Source organism: Portunus trituberculatus, chromosome 47, assembly GCF_017591435.1.
Source record: "Portunus trituberculatus isolate SZX2019 chromosome 47, ASM1759143v1, whole genome shotgun sequence".
In the NCBI taxonomy this organism is placed as follows: Eukaryota; Metazoa; Arthropoda; class Malacostraca; order Decapoda; family Portunidae; genus Portunus; species Portunus trituberculatus.
The window spans coordinates 37,246,824-37,269,169 of record NC_059301.1 but is presented as its reverse complement, the minus strand read 5'-3'; the positions used below and the strand labels follow the sequence as shown (position 1 = coordinate 37,269,169).

Genomic DNA, 22,346 nt, shown 5'->3' with positions numbered 1-22,346 from the left:
GGAGTGAAGCAAAAACTGGGCAACGTCTCGCGATAGGCCTTGGACTTCAAAGGATCGCCTGATAAACTCATCGCAGTCAACACCAGAGACCGGGCCCACGGGTGGATGTAAGCAGGGTTCTGCAGTAATGACACAGGGAGGCGAGGGAGGAGGACTGGTGGCTGAACAAGAAACTGAAGGGCCCTGGGGAACCATGCTTGAGACGGCCAAAGAGGTAGAATCGCGATCAAGGAAGCCCGGTCATCCTGGAGTTTCCGCAGCACTCTGGCAATGAGACTGAAAGGAGGAAAGGCATATGAAGTCCTGTCTGCCCAATTAATTGAAAAAGCATCAACAAAAGTAGCTGCAGGGTCAGGTTTCCAAGAAACATAGGTAGCCACTTGGGCATTTAAGCGCGACGCAAACAGGTCAATATCGGGAACATAAAACATGTCACATAACCTTCGAAAGACAACGGGGTCCAACATCCATTCAGTGTCTAAATTCTTTAACCTAGACAAAGAATCTGCCTCCACATTCTGGGTACCCTTTACATGAGCTGCAGACAAGGTAATGCCCCGAGACCCGGCCCAAGCATAGATCTCCTCTATCAAAAAGTTAAGACGGATCTTCGTGCTCCCACCACGATTCAGGCACGCGACAGCCACGGTGTTATCTGAACGAAGGCGGATGTGGGCATTACTGACATTCTTACATAGTGACTGGAGACCAAGTAATATAGCTCGCAATTCTAGGCAATTGATGTGGTCTAACTCTGCGTGAGCCCAAGAGCCGCCCGACGTCGCGGATCCGACAATGGCACCCCAACCTGTCAGACAAGCATCGGCAAACAATTCAAGGTCAGGGGAAGAAGAACGCAGTGATTTAGATTGCAAGGGAACATTATTAACCCACCAAAGGACTAATTCCTTCGCATGCTCATCCAAAGAAACTCTAGCTGCATAATCCCCATGGTGCCGGGCAAGCTCCCTGTTCCTAATGATCTCAAGGTACTTGTAATGAATGGGGGCCAGGTCGACAGCTGGCTCAGCAGCCACAGCGAGGCCAATGAAAGAAGCTAAATCACGCAAAGAGACACGGTCCTTCAACAACAACCGACCTAGTTCCTGAATTTTGATAATTTTCCTGAGAGGCAGAGTAGCAGTCATGAGGCATGAGTTTAGAATAATTCCCAAAAATTCCACCTCCTGAGTAGGGACCAAAACTGATTTTTTTAACATTAATAGTGAGCCCAACCGAATAAAAAAGATACAGAGCATAACTCATTGCTAATTAGCTCCTCCTCCGAGGGAGCAAAAAAGATGCAATCATCAATATAACAGATGACCATAATCCCAAGGGACCGGAGGTGACAGAACACTGGTTTCAATAATTTTGTAAAGATCCGAGGGGCAGATGTTAACCCTTGAGGAAGACAGGTAAAGTGAAAACATTGGCCCTTCCAAAAAAAAATGGAACCAACACCTTTCCTCAAGTCTCACATACACAGAATAATAAGCATCCTGAAAATCAATAGTCATGAAAAAACACTGGGGCTGGACTAAATGCACCACATCCTTAAAGGAATCCATTTTAAAGTGAGTGTGAGTAACATAAGGATTTAGCTCTTTCAAGTTAAGAATGACTCTGGTAGTAGTACCGTCTTTCTTTACAGTGGGAAAAACATTGGAACATTGCCAGGAGAGGGCTTATATCTCTCAACAATACCCTGTTCCACAAATCTAAGCAGCGCAGCATCCAGGGCCGCCCTGTCACATTCTGAAAGGGACAGGGGCTGAGACAGAGCAGATTGTAAGGGAAGCTCATCAAACTCAAGCACATGGCCACAAACCACATCAAGAATCCATTTATCGGAGGAAAGAGCTAGCCACTGCTGTCTAGCAGTGAAAATTTTCCCGCTCATAAAATTGTCAGAGGTATTGGATAAAGAGTTAATGGTAATACTCACTCGGCAAGGGTTCACTGGGCTGGCCTGTGTTGCTGGTTCCCCCTCAGCGGAGGAGGCCGCTGGCCTAAAAAAGGCTTAGACCGAAACCTTGAGTTCTGGGAAGGAGGGGCCCTCCTGGGAGCCTGGCGGGAAGCAGCCGTCCGCCCGGGACCTCCTGACCGGTATGGGCGGAAAGAAGGCCTGCCTAGCCGCCTGGCCTGATGCAACTCCTCACACTTCTTAATGACATCAAAGGGGAACAGCTCTGCAGTGCCAACTTCACAGTCCCAACGGCAAAGCTCCGTTCACGTGAATGCGGGCCACTTCCTTCCTGAGCTGGTTAAGGTAACACACTGCAGAAGTCAGGAGACGTACACAGTTATTCAGGCCATCCAGGTAATCATCCACAGGCTTACCTTTCCTCTCCCCAATGTCACTCAGGCACTGGGCAACCGGAACCAGGGCCTTGGAGAGCAGGCCATTGGTGAAAACCAGGTGAGCATCAATCAGCCTGCCCCCCACGCTTAGAGCCTTGGTAATAACTGCATTTGTACCAGGCACAATCAGATTAGGAACATTGCAGGGCAACCTCACCTTACTACAGGTAGTTTTCACCCCCTCCGAGGTGGGGCGACGCCTGAGGCTATCATCTAAAATGCCTGCTAAACGGTCAGACAGGGGCTCACCTTTCTTCTCCTGACCATGAAAATGCCCCCGCCAGTTCTTCCAAAGCCCGATGAAAATCAGCGTCTTCAAGTGTGCCCCGTGGGCCACCCAGGTCATCCAGCCCCGCTAGCGGGTCGGCCGCTGTCTCCCGCACCTCACTGTCTTCGGATCCTGTGCTCTCGATGCTGCCAAAGCCACTGAAGTCCCCGCTGTCAGTCTGGGGCACCGTCTCAGGAGAACGCCTGTCCAGCTTCGCAATCAGGTCCGCCACGATGGAACCCAAATGGCTGACACGATCCTCCAGGGATGGGCCAGCTGAGTTGACATCACGGGGCTGACTCGGCCCCGCCAGGGCCGAATCGGAAGCCAGTTGAAACGCTCTGTCATGGCCAGGGTCACGGCGGTCCCTTTTTCCCTGCTGAACATCAGACCAAGCACCATCTTCGCAAGGGCGTTTCCTGCCCCGTGGAGGGGAAGCCAACCAGGCGAAGGAACGAAGGGGCGAATCGCTAAGGCCTGCTGGGTCCGCCATCTGCAAACGGGGCCACCCGACAACAGGGCAAATAAGCCAACACGATCCCAAGATCGAGAAGTGTACCACCATGTATCAGCAGCACAGGGTAAAGGAGAAGGTGAAAACTGACCAGGACAACTCCGAGGAGAAGCAGGAAAAGAAAAGGGCAGCAGCAGGCTCCGAGGAGCAGCCGGCAAAAAACCTGAGATCCGAGCTCGTGTGTAGACCACACGAGGATGAACAACAGACTGACGAGGAGCGGCATAGACATCTCATTTGTTGCCTCGGTGATGTCAGTTTAAATATTGTGAAGTGAAATTAGATTTATCATTAATTCCAGTAGGGATAATATAGTGAATAAGACTAGAGTCCCAAACTATCAGAAAGGCAATTATGGTAGGTTACGTCAGTTATTAGGAGAGGTAAACTGGGAAGATAGTTTTGGAAATAAAACTGCACAGGAGATGTGGGATATTTTTAAAGTTGTAGTAAAGGGTATAGTGATGCAGTATATCCCTTACAAAGATATAAGGCAGAGAAACAGGAAGCCATTATGGTGGACTCACGAGATAGGTAGACAAATCAGAGAGAAAAAGAGGGCATATAGAGAGTTGCAGAAAAGTGGGGAAGATGTAGATTTGATTAGGTACAGACAGGTCAGGGATGATTTGAGTAAGGTTATAAAAAAAAGTAAAAGGCAGGCAGAGATAAAACTAGCTAGAGCTGGGAGTAAAGATCCCAAAAATTATATAGTTATTACAAGGTCAGTGATAAAAGAAATAAGGATAGGATTGGACCACTCAGAAAAGATGGTGTAGTAGTGGATCAAAATGAAGACATAGTAGAATTATTGAATGAACAATTTTCTTCAGTATTTACTAGGGAAAGAATAGGAAATCCTGTTACAAAAGTGCGACGAGTAGTTTAAGAGCTTTAGAAAATATTGATATAAAACCGGGAATTATTAGGAAATTTATTCTTGAACTAGACGATAGGAAAGCTAGTGGTCCTGATGAGCTACATGCCAGATTACTTAGGGAGGGTGTAGACAGTATTTCTGAAGCACTTAAGTTAATTGTCAATTTACAGTTTCACCCAACCAACGATTTTCTGATGTGGCTTGAGTTTTTCTGATGAGATATGTAGTGAATTGATTGATGTTCTACATCACTTCCGTCGCAAATGCGTAGTTTTCAAGTTATATGACTTTTTCAACTTGTGCCTACCTCTCATCCCCAACGATCTTGGGAGACCTGTGGGAAATTGGGTTTTTTGGGTGGGGGAGCATTAAAACGAATGACGCGCGTTGCAAAACAGATCCAAAATCAACAAACTCACACCAAAAATCTGTAAAAATACATAAATTACACCTTTGACGGCGGGAGAGGCGGCGGCGGCAGCTGACGCATGCCTTGCTAGGTTATTGTTGAGCAGCATTGCCAACGATTCGCTACATTTTTGGCTCTATCCGCTACATTTAGCGAAGCCCCCCCATCCTCTATTATCCCCTATTATCAGTAACGGGCATTATACTGCATGTCATATGTAATATATATTATGACGTATTATATCATGTAATATACAGTACCCTCCCGAGTTTAGCGCTATCCGAGTTTCGCGATCCTCGAGTTTGGCGCTTAGTCCTAAATTCTTACCAACCCAAGTTTGGCGCTGTATCGCCCCGAGTTTCGCGCTGCTTTGACAAGTATCGGTCGCGTTTACTTCCGGGCAGCGTCACGTATGCTGCCCCAAGACTCCTGCAGTTGGCTGACTGAGCTGACCACGTGTGCACGCGTCCTTAGCCCTCTTCCACCAGCATCTTGATAGTTCTTATATGCAAGCTAATTAATTGTGATGTCAGGAAATAAACGAGGCACTGCAGCATGTGGCTCGAAGAAACCTACTTTGGCAAAAGGAAGCAGGCCAGAGAGGCAGGGTAAGAAGAAAAGACTGTTAAACATGAAGGAAAAAGGCAAAGTGTTGGATAAGCTTGATGCTGGAAAGGGACCTGTTGCCGTTGGAAACTTGTTCAACATTAGTGAGTCTACTGTTAGAGGAATAAGAGCGAAATGTGAGGAAATAAAACGTTTCCTGAAAGACGCTCGAGGGAGCTCTGTGATTCAAGTTGCTCACATCACGCATCCTACAAGCAAGTTGATGGTAACAACAGAACACTATTTGAAGAAATATATTGTTGACAAAAATGACCGAAATGTGTGCATATCTTCTGGTAAGGTAAGACAGAAGGCAAGAGAAATATATGCTGCAGTGGCACGTAAGTTAAACATTGACAATCCTCCACCTTTCTCTGCTAGTAATGGCTGGTTCTCAAGGTTAAAAAAAAAAGACACTCGTTCAAGAGGGTACGATGTCTGGGTGAAGCAGCAGACGCATCTACAGAAGAGGTGGAAAGTTTCATTGGTGTCTTGAAACAGATGACTGAGGACGTTACGATCTCCGTCAAATATTCAACGCCGATGAAACTGGGTTTCACTGGAAACAACAACCAAAATCAACCATAATCGCCAAAGAAAGGAAGCCCAGAGGGCACAAGGAAAGTAAGCAACGCTTTAGTGTTCTTTTTACAGTCAATGCAACTGGAGACTGTAAAATGAAGCCACTTGTTCTGTACACCACTGCTCGCCCTCACCCTTATCGTAACAAGGACATGAAAAATCTGAATGTGCACTGGACCTGCAACAAGAAAGGATACATGACAGCTGTCACCTGCTTGGATTGGTTCGATAACCACTTCATACCTGAAGGAAAGAAATACTGCGAGAACAACAATCTGGCTTTCAAGTTGATGCTGCTGTTGGACAACGCACCCGGGCATCCAACGTTTCTGAAAGGCCGTCATCCTAACTGCGAAGTCGTGTTCCTTCCCCCTAATACAACCTCTATTATACAGCCCTTGGATCAAGAAATTATTGCCAATGTCAAGCTAGAATACACCCACCAATTTATCGGTATTTTGAAATAAGGGAGTAAAGTGGGGAGGAAAAAAAATCAGCTTCATCCCGGGCCAGAATGAATAAGCGTTTTTACATTGTTTTCAATACCCCGAGTTTAGCGATCCTCGAGTTTGGCGCTATATCTTAAGAAGAAAGCAAGCGCTAAACTCGGGAGGGTACTGTATATATATATATACATATATATATATATATATATATATATATATATATATATATATATATATATATTAGTATATAATAATGCATCAGTAACTTCCGGTTAGTATTATTGTTACTGTTATGCCCGTTACTGATAATAGGTTAGGGGGGTCTGGGGCTACGCAGGTTATTATGTTAGGTTAGGATAATTTCAGTGAAAATTATTCAGTATATAAGTCTTGGAGTTGAAGTTTGGGACATCAGGAATGAAATAAATTAACAACTACTCACTTAGAGCTTCTTCATACATGTTTCGAAGTTTCAGTACTGTAATAATTTGCTTCGTGTAGGCTTTCCCATTACCAATCAGTATCAGAATGGCTACATTGTGTGATGGATGTTCTTACAACTACTGGAAGTTTATCAAGGAGTTCTATCTGGACGACAAAGCTGCAGTCCACTTTTTAAGAAGTCACAGTGTCCTTCCTTTACAAGTACAGTGTCCATCATGTAAAGTTCCCTGTACTTATAGGGAAGACAGGCATTCTTGGTATTGTGGCCGTTGGACCAGAAGAAAAGAAGGCAGTGTAATTTTACTACTTCGGACTACAAAGGGACTTTTCTCGACAGAACTCATCTTAAACCTTCTGAGATAGTGTGTTTTGTTAACCATTGGCTTCAAAAACAATGGAATCATGACACTGTTCTCAAGTGTCTGAACTGGGCTTTAAGTACCAGTGTCGACTGGCGGAGTTTTTGTTCGGAGGTTACCGAGTGGTGTTTGACAATCAAGATGCTATTTGTGGTGAAGGGATTGAGGTGGAGATAGATGAAACCTTATTTGTGAAGCGAAAGTACGATTGTGGTCGCATGCTGAGGCAGCTTTGGGCATTCGGTGGTATTGAGCGAATCTCCAAGAAGTGTTTTATTGTGCCCCTTGTTGATAAGGACAGGAGTGCTGGTACGCTGATACCTATTATCAAACAATACATTCGATCTGGATGTGTAATTTATAGTGACTCGTGGCGTGCATATAGCAAACTGTGCGATGAAGGCTATACGCACTACATGATTAACCACAAACAACACTTTGTGGATCCCAGCAACCCCAATATCCACACTCAGAACATTGAGCGCCTGTGGTTGGACCTGAAGCAGTGGGCGAAGCGGCCAGGGTTGAGAAGCGAATACTTCAAGCAGTACTTTGCTCATTATATGTTCCTTCATACATTCAAGGAAGACAAAGTTATCCACCATTTTTTCATCGAGGCCACTCGACTGTACCGCCCACAGTGTAACAGGCAGCGGCCATCTGGCCTTCCCGTCATCCCACAGCTGCAGGAAGAGTCTGATAGCAAGTCAGATGACGACGCAGCAGCAGCAGCAGCGCCACCAACCCCACAACCCTCAACCTCTCGCCCATAAGGTAATGGTAATGCTATTATTGTGGTTTTTGGTTTAATTTTGAGAAAATCTGGTTACGATTTTGTTTTAGATTATAATAGGTAAGAGTGCATTTTATACTGATAACATAGACACCGTGCTAAACACACATTCATATTGATAACATACACAACACCGTGCTAAACACACATTTATACACTGATAACACACACAACACCGTGCTAAACACGCATTTAGACTGATAACCCACACAACACCGTGCTAAACACACATTTATACAGTACCTGCAGTGGGGGTGGTGGGTGGCTTCGCTAAATGTAGCGGATAGAGCCAGAAATATAGCGAATCGTTGGCAACGCTGCTCAACAATAACACAGCAAGCCTCGCGTCAGCCACCGCCGCCGCCACCTCTCCCGCCGTCAAAGGTGTAATTTATGTATTTTTACACATTTTTGGTGTGAGTTTGTTGATTTTGGACCTGTTTTGCAACGCGCGTTAGTCGTTTTAATGCTCCCCCACCCAAAAAACCCAATTTCCCACAGGTCCCCCAAGATCGTTGGGGATGAGAGGTAGGCACATGTTGAAAAAGTCATATAACTTGAAAACTACGCATTTGCAACGGAAGTGATGTAGAACATCAACCAATTCACTACATATCTCACCAGAAACACGTAAGCCACATCAGGAAATCATTGGTTGGGTGAAACTGTAAATTGACCAAGTTAATCTTTGAAAGATACAGGATAACCTAGATGGGCCCTGGTGGCCCTTTGTTATCCTATTATTTATGTTATATGTTAAATTGAACATAATTGGTTTGTGCAATAATTCAAACTTTTCTCTCTTCATCAATATGTTCTCACATCCACATCAGAACAAATTCTACCTCAACGTTGTCTACTATATCCTCATTACAGTATTACAGTATCTGAACACTGCTTTATTTATCAGTAAATCTCATATTCAGTAATTATAACTTTCCCCCTTTCATCCAGTTACTTATGAGAAGTACCTTTACTTAATGCATGAATGCAAGCAATGAACATAACACACCACTAAATATATTACATACACATATAGTTACTGCACTTCATTCACGAAAATGACAATGTAACACCACCAAATATAATGACAAATCTTGATATAACTTCAATCAACAAATCTCTTTCTCATGGTAACCATACACAAGAACTACTTTAACCTTGTACACAAATACTTATTCATCAGAGCAACACCACATGGAGATATACACATGATTCTTCACTCATAACATGGGAATGTAAGTATATAACAGTGTCATATTGATTCAAGTACATACACATAAACAGATATGCTAAAAATAATACCTAAACATCCTATTGTGATTGCTCTTCCTTTCTAATTGATCTCAGAGACTGCATTACAACTTATAGTTCCATTTACTGTTTATATGAGGCATGCCTCTTTGGCTATATAGCTGAGGGTGGCCTTGCTCAGAGATTCTGTTCACCTCCCTGCTTTCTTTCATGTCTCTCCCTGACCCATAACTCATCAACCTTCCTTCAGAGAACTCGGAGGGTTCAGACTTAACCTATAATAATATGCCCAGTTTATCATTGACCATTTGGAGACTACTCCATATGGGAACACAACACTCCCCATAGTTATTAAGGCTTGTTTTGGTCTTGGATATATGTCTGGGTCATCTCCTAGATTCAAATCTAACCCCTGGCAGTCTACCCTCTGTTAATTGTTTTTTTTTTTTATTGTCTTTTCCCTGTCCCCATTGCTTCCTGACCCACTGCCCATGTTTATGGCTGGTTAAATATCAAGCACAACTTCATTTCTTGTTTCTTCATATGCTATATTATGATGTAGGCATCTGACACTTGTACTGTTGGATTCCTATTGAATACTTTCTGAATTAAAGAGGATATTATATTGAAATTCAGTAAACAGATTAGATGGTAAATATATAGTCTTTGGATTGACTACTGGCAAGGCTCCACCTAATTGTGTGCCACCTATCAATATGTCTAGGTATTTCCTCAACCTACGCCATGATTTAGCTTGTATTGTATCAGATAGAAGAGTTAATTTTTTCAGAGTAAAAATAGGTAGGTTCCAATGAAACTAAAAGTGAATGAGTGATACGAGTAACTGACCCATGAAAGTCTACGGATAGAACGAGTGCATACTCAGCATATCGTAAGAGCAAAACATATCTGATCGTATAGCAGAACCAGGGTAGTAAAAGATTAATATTGTTACATTGAAATATAATGTAACAGTGAATCATATATCAGGGAATACCTGTATATTCATTGATTAACAAATAAAAACTTTCCAATGCCTCAACACCAAAGGTGAAGCTAGCTTATCATTGTTACTGAATGAACATTCTGCTAAGCCTGTAACAGTTTAGTACATGGAGGTAAAATAGCACATAAAGCTGGTAAGTGTGATGAATATGATCTTTAGTACAAAACTTTTTTAGTATATTGAAGCTGACCTTGCAGATATGCCTCTCACACAGAGTATGAAACTCCTATACAGTAAAACCTCGCTTGACGAACGTCTCTAAGGACAAACAATTCGGGTGACGACCAAAAAATTTGTCAATATATCGACCCAGGGGACGAACGATATTTCGGGGGATGAACGTGGTTAAACGGCTCGCCGGCAGGCAAGCCGTTTGTGTGATAGCCAACCCGGTTATCACACAACAACAAAACAAAACATAAGCACAAAAGAAAATAGAAACAGGAACATACGAAAATATTACATAACATAATCTCTGTGCCACCACGATTTTCTCCTGTTTTTCCTGGGCATGGTGATGTTACTGGCACGCTCTGCTGTAGCTTCCTCGGCGTTATCCTCGCTGCTATAACAGGGCGCCACATAGCGGCACTGACTTGTGACGCTACACACCTGTTGTGTAGTTCTGGCACGCTGCCTCTCTCATGATTGTCTTCTCGGATCTTGTCTGTCTTCCTCCCCATCCTCCTTTCCTCCATTCCATCATGCCATCAATGTCCAGTCTCTCAAGTAAATAACCTTTTCTTTTTTATTCATTTTATTATAATTTTGATAGCATTTAGGTAAGTAAAACAATTTAGGCTTTTTATAATTATTTTGTTCATGTCATGCATACATTAAAGGTCTATTTTGAATGGGTTTTATGGACAAAAGTATGATTTTTTTTGGTCTGGAACGGATTAATGGTATTTCAATACATTCTTATGGGAAAATTTGATTCAGGGGACGAACAAATCGGGTGACGAACAGGATTTAGGAACGAATTATGGTCGTGAGCTGAGGTTTTACTGTACTCCTATACAAGCACCTGAAGTAGCAAGAAATATTTTTTGCCCTTGTCTATCATAACCAAGGTTTTATTGTCTCTGCACTTTGGATAGTTGTTACAGGAAGAACATTTGACCAATTTTAATGTAATCATAAAATAATTGTCTTGCAGCTAAACTTATTACAGTAATACCTAAGGTCTTATTTTATCCTGTTCTTCATAGATTATGTTGAAAAAATTAGTAGCTTTAGGTTTGTATTCATATTCACTGTGATGACTTAAAAAAAAAATTTCTAATTTCAGGAAAAAGCAGGTCACACACCCCTGAAAGTGATGTCAGTCTTGAAACAAGTGAAAGGAATCCAGAAAAATTTGAAAGTGAAGATATTAGGGAAAATGCAAAGAACAATAATATTTCCACTGCACAGCTGCAAAAAAGGAGTTCAGTGAGTATGAGAAGTAAAACAGCAACATCAGCCACAACAGTTTCTGTATGAATTAATTATTTTGTGTTAATTCTCATATTATTTTACAGTAATCTTTGTAGCTTTAGCATGTTTTAGCTAACAGCCTAGTACTTCAATGTGATATAAATGCAGACTGAGAGATAATGTCTTTATTTTGTTTGTTTTTCTTATTTCAACCTTGCTATCTTTACATTAAAGAATTTAAGAAAAATTGACAGTTATTTACTGTTGCTTTTGTGATGAATTAGAATATGTATTTTAAACAAAGAGGCTTTGTGCTCAATATACAGTCATAGTTAATGTTTATTTTGCAAAAAATTAGTGTACCTATTTACTCAAATATACAATATTTCATATTCAGTATGGAAAAAGAAACTCATTAAGTTTTTATGCACTATATGATAAATAATGTCATGCAAATTGATTATATATATATATATATATATATATATATATATATATATATATATATATATATATATATATATATATATATATATATATATGAATGAGGAAATTATAGTATTGTTTTGCTTTGGTTAATTGTTGCATCAGATTATAAACATGGCAGATGCCATAGAAAAATTATTGACTAATTTATGCAATGGTAATTTAAAAGCCTGCATAAATGTATTGGAATATTTTTGAGTACAAAGCAGATATCTTGTGTTGATTGTATTTTATATGCAACATTGGTATTCAGTTGAAACTTAATTTCACATTTTGTTGTTGTCAGTGATATTGTTCATATATCTCCCACCAAATCAAGGTTGCATTCAGGATGCTATTTTTTCTATTAAGGACTAACCACTAGTTGGCTTCAATACATTATTTCAATACTGAAATTTTTTTTTTTTTTGTAATTTAGCTAGGTTATTATAATAACCTTGATAAACCTAGCCTCATACTTTATCATGAATATCTACAGTTATTTGCACTTAAAACACAGATTTTAAAAGAAAATATTACAGTATATTGATGATATTTTTTTTGTATTACAATGTGTGGGATTTAGAATATTAAAAATAGAAATTACCACATGTTAAGGGCAAAGTGTTGAGTGCAATAACACCTGATAAACAAATTATACCATTAAAATATTATCTAATACAGTAAATGTAACCATATCATTGTTTAACTACAAATATTAACAATGTTGAAAGAATAAGTAGCATCTTAATTGTCTCTTGTCTTTTCAGAAAGTTATTTCTTTTTTTAGTTTTCATTATACAAAGTAGAAATAATATTTTTGTGGTTACATTTCCATTAATATCCTGATGAAAAAACATAATGGGAGAAAACTAGTGAAATTCTGATTTGATACATTCTGTAATTTGGTAGGAAACATGATTTAGTAGTTTTTTTAAAACTAATGAAATAGCATATGAAGCCTGCCACAACTTGCTTGGTAAGCTATGTGTCATAGAATTTAGATGATAAATGTTTAAGCCATGTCATAGATACATTACACCCCCACCTTGAGTTTCGTGCTTGTTTGGTTCTTTAGATGTAGCACTTAACTTGAGGATTGCAAAACTCATGGTATTTAAAACATTGAAAAATGCATATTAGTTTTGGCCCGTTAAGAAACTGACTTGTCCCTCACTGCCCCCCCACCCCACTTACCTCTTTACCTCAAAATGCGTATCTTTAAATTGATGGTTCTGTTGTAATTTCAGTGACTAATGCTTTTGTAAAAACAAAAACATGAGAAACATACTTTATTGAAAAGAAAAAAAAGAAAGAAAAAGAAATTATGAGAATATTAACAATTCATGCAGGGCTCCAACCTCTGGTGTAGTACATGTTCAGTGGGTTTGCTGATTGATATACCTGACCATTGAATAATGACAGGTAGATCTAACCATGATAGAAAACAACAGAAAGAGTGTTGATTGTACAAATAGTATCATGTAATGTGACATTGGAGGAGGAAGGAGAGATGTGTAGAGTTGCCAGACATTGATTATCATTGGTACATACATACCAATGATAAGTAAAGTTTCCAGAAGTTGATTATCATTAGCAAATAATTATGTATTGTATGTATGTGCCAATGATGATCAACATTTGGCAACTGTACTCATGTCCTATCTCATGTTCCTTATTTGCCAGTGCCACATTACATGATGCTTTTTGTACGATCAACATGCTTTCTGTTCTTCTCTTTCATGGTTAGGTCTACTTGTCATTGTTTATCATGTATTTCAATTAGCAATGCTACTGAACACTGCACCAGTGATTGGACCCCTGCATCACTCACAAGCAGTGCACCAGACAGATGCGATAACATCCCAAGTAGTGTTGGCAGCACCATCCAGACCCAAGTAAATTATGATAACACAGAACTTCCTTTGTAGTTTTACCATAAAAAATAAGATAGAATGTTGGCATTTTGTCAATATTGCTACAGTGAAGTATGAGTGAAGGATGGTTCTCTTGTGGGTTGAGGTAGAAACAAGTGGCAGTGAACTCAGTGCAACACATGAAAAAAGATTATAGCAGCAGCTATGGACTTGCTGCATCAGGTAGCCAAAACATTACCCATCAGTGAGTGTGACATTGTCAATGCTACAGATATGGAAGATCTCATTGGAGATCCCATTGGAGCCTTTAGGCAGCACATGTGGCACCGATAATATATAAGCAAGACCGATACTTCTCCAAGTAGTGCAAAACTTGTGGTGATGATATAAAGAACTTAGAATGATAAGAATTAAGAACTATGTGCCAAACTTGAGGATCATGAAACTTGGATAGCACCAAACTCAAGGAGGGGATGTATGCTTAGTGAAAATGGCCATATCAGTACTTGACTACCATATCAACCTATGCAGGCATCTATTATGTGAAGGTATAGGTAAATTAGCTGTCAGGTTATGTTAAATAATTCTATTGTTATGGAACTGGTTTAATGGTTTTGTCAAATCATTTCTTTGTTTTATAATTACAGAGCTGTCTTTCACTAACTTCTGAGATTATATATAATGCTGTATATTTTTTTGCTTGAAAATTTAGTACTCCAGAATATATAGGTTACTTCATGCACATAATCTGTGGCCAAAAGTTGAATTTACTTAATTGTGCCAAATATGATATAAGTTTACTTGTGTTAATAGTTACAATAGAAGATAAGCAAATAAAAAAAAAATTCTGTTAACATTGCCAAGTAATTTATTAATAAAAAAATATTTATGTTAATATTGCCAAGTAATTTATTAATAATTCATTGTACTATCATCATTGAACATAGTACCATTTCATGGCATCATATCACTGCACATTCTTTTCTTTTCTTCTACAAGTAATGTTAGTTATTAAAAGAGAGGTATAACATGCATATGCCAAAGCAGTGCATATGTAACTTTTAAAGATTCTCCATTATGAAATGTATGTACAATCTAGATATTTTTTTCTTTATTGGATGAATTTTAGAATGGAGTTATATAACATATCTATGTATATCTCCCTCAGACATGAGCATCTGAGACATTTGTACATATCTGCTTACTTTTCTTTATATATATCTCTCAATATGTCTCAAGTTGGTACAGGACTTACCCTTATCTTAACAGAAGGGTAATAAGTTACCTCATTTGTAACACAACTTAAATTATAAGAAAATTCCAAAGTTTGATTTCACATACAGTGGTACCTTGGTATATGTCCTTAATCTGTTCCACATTTTTGTACATATATGAAAACATCTTTTTCATTAAGAAATAATAGGAAAGTGATTAATGTGGTCCTAAGAAAAAATTCCTATTGTCATTGGCAAATCATACAGTTTACTGATGGGATTAAGTAAAATTATTTAAACAATACTTAATAGTAAAATGCTTACCATATATGATGGTATATAAGACTAATGGGCATATAAAACACTCACAATTCAGAAGGGCATATTTAGGATTTGTTTTATATATATCTAAGCATGTAATATTTAAAGTAAGTTAGCAGTATAGCTGAATAAAGAGCAAGCAGTCACAATAGTAAAAGTATTTTGAATGATTGCAATAATGAAAACGGACATAGTGGATTAGTCATGGAGGCAGGGTGAAAAACATAGCCCAGCTGCTAAAATGTCAACAACACACCTAGTGCATTGTTGAACAGGGCCACATTTTCATTTTTTAAATTTCTTTATAGTTGAAAATGTACAGGTGGAGAAAATATAAAAAAATTGGATTTATTAGAGGCCTCAGATTTGCACATAAGACACAGTGTGATTTTTTTAAGCCATTTTCATGTAAAAAGATCCAACTTATATGCTGTCAAATATCATAACTACAAATGCAATTGAATGAAAAAGATGTAAAAAGCTTATCAGTCCTGACTTTGTCTCGAGAGAGGTAAACAAGACTTGTGTATGGTGTCGTGACTTATTTTGATCCATACACGTAAAAGCACACGAGTCATATTCCAAAGGTTGTATATCAATTTTTTTTTTTTTTTTTTTTTTTTTTTCCATCCATACAGGACGTACATATACAGTACCAAGTCAGACTTATTCAAAAGCAGATATATACCTTGGTACTACTATACATTGTATGCATTGTTAGAAATCATGTCATCATGCATTTAAGGTGAATTATAGTAATATCCTTAAGAATTCTTTACCTGATAAAGATCAACATTACTGTCAACTATTTATGTGTCCCATTCTTTTTTATGAAGTACTTACATCAGTACAAGTTAAAATGGAGAATATTTAGAATTATGATTCAACATTGAAATATAGACTGGGGATATGGTTAGAAATTTTAACATGTTTTGTTGTTTATTTACCTCATATTGAATACTGAGCAGCATAAAAAAACAAATAAAGAATCAAAGTGTATATTACTTAAGAACTTCTAATCACATATCAACATTGGGAAGAATTAGATACTTTTGGAGAGATTTCCCAATATGTCCTGTGCATATCAGTTTACAGTGAGGTATAATTATCTATCACTGCTCTTCATATCATCTCTGCCTGATCCAAAGTATTGAAAATATTTCTGCCAGCCAAACTTTCTTATGGATGATCTTTTATATTGTTACATTTCACAAAATCCACAGACTGATAGGTATTAGGACATGCATATTAAAAATTTTGCTGAAATGTTGCTGAGAAAAGAACATTTTCCTGGCATGCTGCCATTCATGGTAATATAGATCACACTCTTCTTATTACATAGCTAAAAGAAATAGGAAAAAATATTCATTGGTATAAAACTGAGAAAATTCTATAAATATTCTGATAGTAAGCATTTCCTTAAATTCACTCTTGCTTAAAATGCTTTGATTTGTATTATAATATTGCAATAAATATCATTATAGGATTGACTTAAGTCAAAGTAGCAAGAAGTGTTCAAGCTATGCACGTTTCTTTTATGTAACTGTAGCGTTCAATATGTGTATCTCATGTCAAATTTTATCATATCAACTTCACGGAAAGCTTCCAGTTATGAGTGATACATGTCATGTATGTACTTCTAAGGTAATTGTAAACTTGAAGTGACCATAAAGGAAGAAGCATTAATGATACATGTCATGTATGTATTGCTAAGGTAATTGTAAAGCTGAAATGGCCATAATGTGTGTGTGTGTGTGTATGTGTGTGTGTGTGTGTGTGTGTGTGTGTGTGTGTGTGTGTATTTACCTAGTTGTAGTTTTACAGGGCCTGGGCTTTATGCTCGTGTGTGTGTGTGTGTGTGTGTGTGTATTTACCTAGTTGTAGTTTTACAGGGCCTGGGCTTTATGCTCGTGTGTGTGTGTGTGTTGTTTTTATTTACAGTGGAATAACAAAACATTTAAGCAGCTAAATATTTTTTATCACACATATTCACACCATCAATGTGGAGCCTAAATTAAGCATGCAGTGAGGCAGTCGCAGCTAGTATTTTTCATTGTACCGGGTATTCTTAAACTTGTATAAGGAAAGAATTTTAATACAAATCAAATTTTTATAGAAGGAAATACACCATTTTTAATAAATTCTAAAGTTTTCCACATGAACCAAAATTTTTTTTTATTTTTACTCAGTCACTTTCTACTTTCATAGTTTGATGGAACAGTACATATATTAGTGCATAACTATTTTTTTTTTTTTTTTTGTTGGCTAAACATACTAAAGAATTAATAGTTATCTCTAGCCAGTGAAGCAGTGCTTTAATAAGTTTTGTTCTGGCAAATCATGTATAATGAGTGCATAATTTTCTTGATATGTTTTTACATAAAAGTTGTTTTAATTTTTTTCAAATGGTACTCCAGTCTTTTGATACTTAACTCATCCTTACTCTATAATTCTTGTAGAATGATTGTCCAATAATGCATTTACTATATACAGCAAAATTCCCTTGAATAAGTTAATCTTAATGGCTGAAGAATGAGATAAGTACATTTGAATTAATGAAAAGTTTATACTCTACAGCAATACTCCCAGAACATAGATAACAGATATACAATAAAATCTTGAATATCAATCATATTTGGGACTGAAAATACTGATTGAGATTCAAAGTATTGAGATGCAAAGTTAACTTCTTGTGGGAAAAATGCAATTGGGACCAAAGCCTTAACAACTGACTTATATAAATTCTGTTAACTTTCTATCTTACCCATAAGGTATCACACAATATACATTGCAGTTTATGTAGTAAATGTCTTGGAGTTAAAAAGTTTATCTTAGTTCTCTGTAGCAAATTTGTTCAGTTTTTTTCCCTTATTATAATCATATTTCTCATTTACTGTTTTTTCAAACATGTTGTGATCTTTGACTTCCATTTTTCATTCTTACTCACCTTTTGGGTCCTTCCATTGGCCATGGGAAACATAATGGCATCCAGGTAGCCAAGTGAACAATCTTGATCACACGCTAGGTTTGAACAGCTGACAGGTGGCTGGTACAGAGGGTGCATTCCATAGGATATTACTCCTGCATCCTCAATCCCCCACCCATTGCCCCTGTCCTTCGTTTGGGATCAGAGATATTGTAGATTTTATTCATAGAAGAAATTAAGTTTTAATAAGACAAGAAGAGGAGAGAGGGCACAAAGCACTGTGAGAGGTTTGTTTTATCAACATTATTCTCCCACCGCAGGATGTACACATATTACCTGTGAGTTTCTGTAAGCCAGGGGTGACGTTATAACCCTACTATAGTCTACTAAAGAATGCTCCTTAACCTTCTAGAGGATTCTAGAGTGTGTTTTGGAATGCAATCTACTACTAAATGAGAGAGCAATTTAAAAAAAATTGCATCACCATGCTCTGTGTTTATTAAAATGTATCCAGATGAAAACCAGCAATCAAGATTTGTGTAATTTGAATGAGATATCATGGATTCTTGGTGGTGCAATTGAAATGTGAAATGTTGAGATAAGATAGATTGAGATTTGAGATTTTACTGTATACATAATATATAAATGTAAATATTATAGATATGATATGTTTCCTATTTATTAGGCATAAAGAAGTCCTATTATTTCCATTAAAAGCTCTCAGAACTTCAAAGATAACATTTGTGCACATTATTTATTGCAAAGACTTATACACTGCTCCTGCTTTGATAGACATTAGGTTAGGTGAGGGTAACCTTTTTTGAGAGTGTGTGCCAAAATCAGAAAATATGATACAAAATTTTTCCACATGCCAAGCAATTTTTTTTCATTTTAGTAACAGGTTATTTGATATTCCTTAAGCATAGTAAACACTACTTTAGTCAGACCCAAATAAGCTGGATATTGGATAAGTTGGACATGGGATTTTTTTTATGTTATATCTCGATAGCACTGGTTGGCATGTTTGTCTATGACTGAGTAATTTTAAGCCACTCGGTTTATATACTTGTTGAAATAGCACCTTTTACATCATCTGAATCATATGAGGAGTTGTCTGAGCCCATTCAAGATGCTAAACAAGCATTTGTGCCATGGCACCATCATTGTATTTTGAGCTGTGAAAATATTGATGAATTAGTATTCTACGCATGTGCATCCAATCTTTACATTGCATCTCCTGAATTGGCATTCTGCACATGTGCATTCAATGCTTATCTTGTATCTCCTGTGTTTTGTGGGCCTGTATGATCCCTAATATATTTATTTTATCGTGTAAAATTATTCAGTAATAACTTGAAGGCTTCTCCAATGGCTATGAATCAAAGCAGATATTAATGATGAAAGTCTAGTCACTACATAGAGCCTGCAAGATTGATATCCAATGTTGCTACTTTTTTCCACAGCCTTATGTAGTGACTAAATTTTGATCCTTAACTTCTGTTTTGATTCACATCAATAGAAGAAGCCTTCAGGTCATTATTGAATAATTTTACAGACAAAAAAAATATATGTTATGGCCTATACAGGCTTACAAAACACATGAAGTGCAAGCTAGGTGCTGGAATGTGCATGCATAGAATGCCAATTAATCAGTATTTCTGCAGCTCAAGGATTTTGTAAGACACTAGTATTTACACAGCTGACTTAGAAAGCATGTTGCAGTATCTCCCTCAGTGTTCATCAACTCTATAACCCTTATTGTTGCCCTTGTAATTCCACCATGGGTTCTTAGGATAAGCCTGTGTCTTCCACATCAGTTGGAAAACTGAAGATACTGTCAGTGGCAGACAAAATGGCTGTTATACAGGACCATGAGAGGTGTGAGCTGTGCCATAACGTGTGTATTCACCTAGTTGTATTCACCTAGTTGTAATTTTACAGGGCCTGGGTATCATACTCGTGTGGCCCCGTCTCCATATCTACACACATCCAACTTTCCTTTAAAACTATGCACACTCCTCGCTGACACCACCTCCTCACTCAAACCATTCCACACCTCCACACATCTTTGTGGGAAACTATATTTTTTCACATCCTTCAAGCATATTCCCTTGGCTATCTTTTTACTATGCGATCTTGTAGTTCTATTTAAGTTTTCCTCTCTCAACATCATTTGCTCATTATCCACTTCATCCAGTCCATTCAACAGTTTATAAACCTGTATTAAATCTCCTCTTTCTCTTCTTTGTTCCAAGGTAGGCAAATTCATTTCTTTTAATCTCTGCCTGTAAAAATTTCACAATGTTCTTCACTCTTCACACACCTACACAACTTCGCATCATCTGCAAACAAATTAATATAGCTGTTTACTCCCTCTGGCATGTCATTAATATATACAAGGAAAAGTGGAGTCCTTGTGGGACTCCATTATCCAATGCATTCCATTTTTTCACCGTTCTGTGTGGAAAACTGTATTTTCCAATATCCTTCACACTTGATCTTGATCTTGATCTTGATGCTACAGGTGGCTCGGGATTGCTCTGGAGCCAGGCCTTTGGATTGGCAGCTCCTGTAGAGGGAAAAAAAAAGAAAAACAAAGCAGTATTCTATTCATTAGTCATCCCTACACCTCACTCACCACATTCTTTCCAGATATTCCTTCACAGCCTCAATCATCCTTTCACTCGTCTCTCTACACAGTCTCAGCAGCAACACCATCCATTCCCTTCCTGTCTTCTCCACTCTTTCATCCCTATTATGCCCTAATTGCATCATCTCATGCCTGTCTCTCTCATACTTCTCACACTCCAGCATGACATGCTCCACCGTCTTGTTCTCCCCCATACCACACATCTGGCACACTTTGCTGTGAGACACAGACCACCTGTAGTTCCTTGCATTTACATCCATACACTGTGCCCTCGCTCGAAAGAGAAGATCACCACCCAGGCTGCCATCATACAACCTTTCATACATCGGGGCTTCCTTTTTCTTGTACCATTCCAGAGTGCTCTTTCATTCCATCTCATTCTTCCATATATTCAGTCCCACCAACTTCACCTCTCTGTCTATCTCACTCTTCCATTTCCTCACATCCCATTCAGTTCCTACCCTGCCTCCTCTTGTCACAATCCATTCACTCTCATTTTGATTCCTTCCAGCCATTTTCATCCCCCATACAACTTGTAATCCACTCCTCTCTGTCATCCTCATGCACCTCTTCCTCCAATGACTCCCACTTTCATTCCACAAGTACACCTTCCTCACTATTCTTTCATCCTCCATTCTTTCCAACCTAACCTTGTACCTAAGTGTGGCTTTAACCCCTTCAGTACGGTGACGCCTATGTGGGCATCATGAAGCCCCAGTAGCAAATACGGTGATGCCTATGTAGACATCATATTTCTTTTCTGAGCTTTCTTCAGTTCAGTTGTCCCGTATAGTGTGTTGGATACCAACTACACACGCCGTATGCTGTCCTTGAAATCCTAGTGCTCCTCCCACCATCCTTGTCTCCACCAATCACTAAAGATAAGCTACATGCGTCCTGCCTTGTGTCTAAAATTACCCAATGGCATAGACTGTTCCCATCTCTCTCTCTCTCTCTCTCTCTCTCTCTCTCTCTCTCTCTCTCTCTCTCTCTCTCTCTCTCTCTCTCTCTCTCTCTCTCTCTCTCTCTCTCTCTCTCCTTCTCCTCCCCCCCCTCTCCCTTCCCTCCTCCCCTCTCCTCTCGAAAGATAAGTTACATGCGTCCCACCTTGTAACATTCGTGAAAACACACACACACACACACACACACACACACACACACACGGTGGAGACATTTGGGTGTGTCTCCTTTCACGTGTAGCCCCTGTTCACCTAGCAGTGAGTAGGTACGGGATGTAAATCGAGGAGTTGTGACCTTGTTCTCCCAGTGTGTGGTGTGTGCCTGGTCTCAGACCTATCCCAAGATTGGAAATAATGAGCTCTGAGCTCATTATTCCGTAGGGTAACGTCTGGCTGTCTCGTCAGAGACTGCAGCAGATCAAACAGTGAATTACACACACACACACACAAATACAAAAACAACAAATTTTCTAATCTCTCTCTCTCTCTCTCTCTCTCTCTCTCTCTCTCTCTCTCTCTCTCTCTCTCTCTCTCTCTCTCTCTCTCTCTCTCTCTCTCTCTCTTTTCTCCGAAGAGAAAAGCGTCCACTT

General features: G+C 38.8%; 1 protein-coding gene across 1 annotated transcript in view; it reads left to right on the top strand.

The window, feature by feature from the left end:
• LOC123520529 overlaps nucleotides 1–11,794 on the top strand; it is a 203,601-nt gene extending 191,807 nt beyond the window's left edge. The window contains exon 7 of the mRNA XM_045282861.1: nucleotides 11,217–11,794. Within this exon, the coding sequence (XP_045138796.1) occupies nucleotides 11,217–11,410 (194 nt within the window). The 3' untranslated portion in view covers nucleotides 11,411–11,794. The remainder of the gene's footprint in view (nucleotides 1–11,216) is intronic.
• Nucleotides 11,795–22,346: the final 10,552 nt, after the last annotated feature.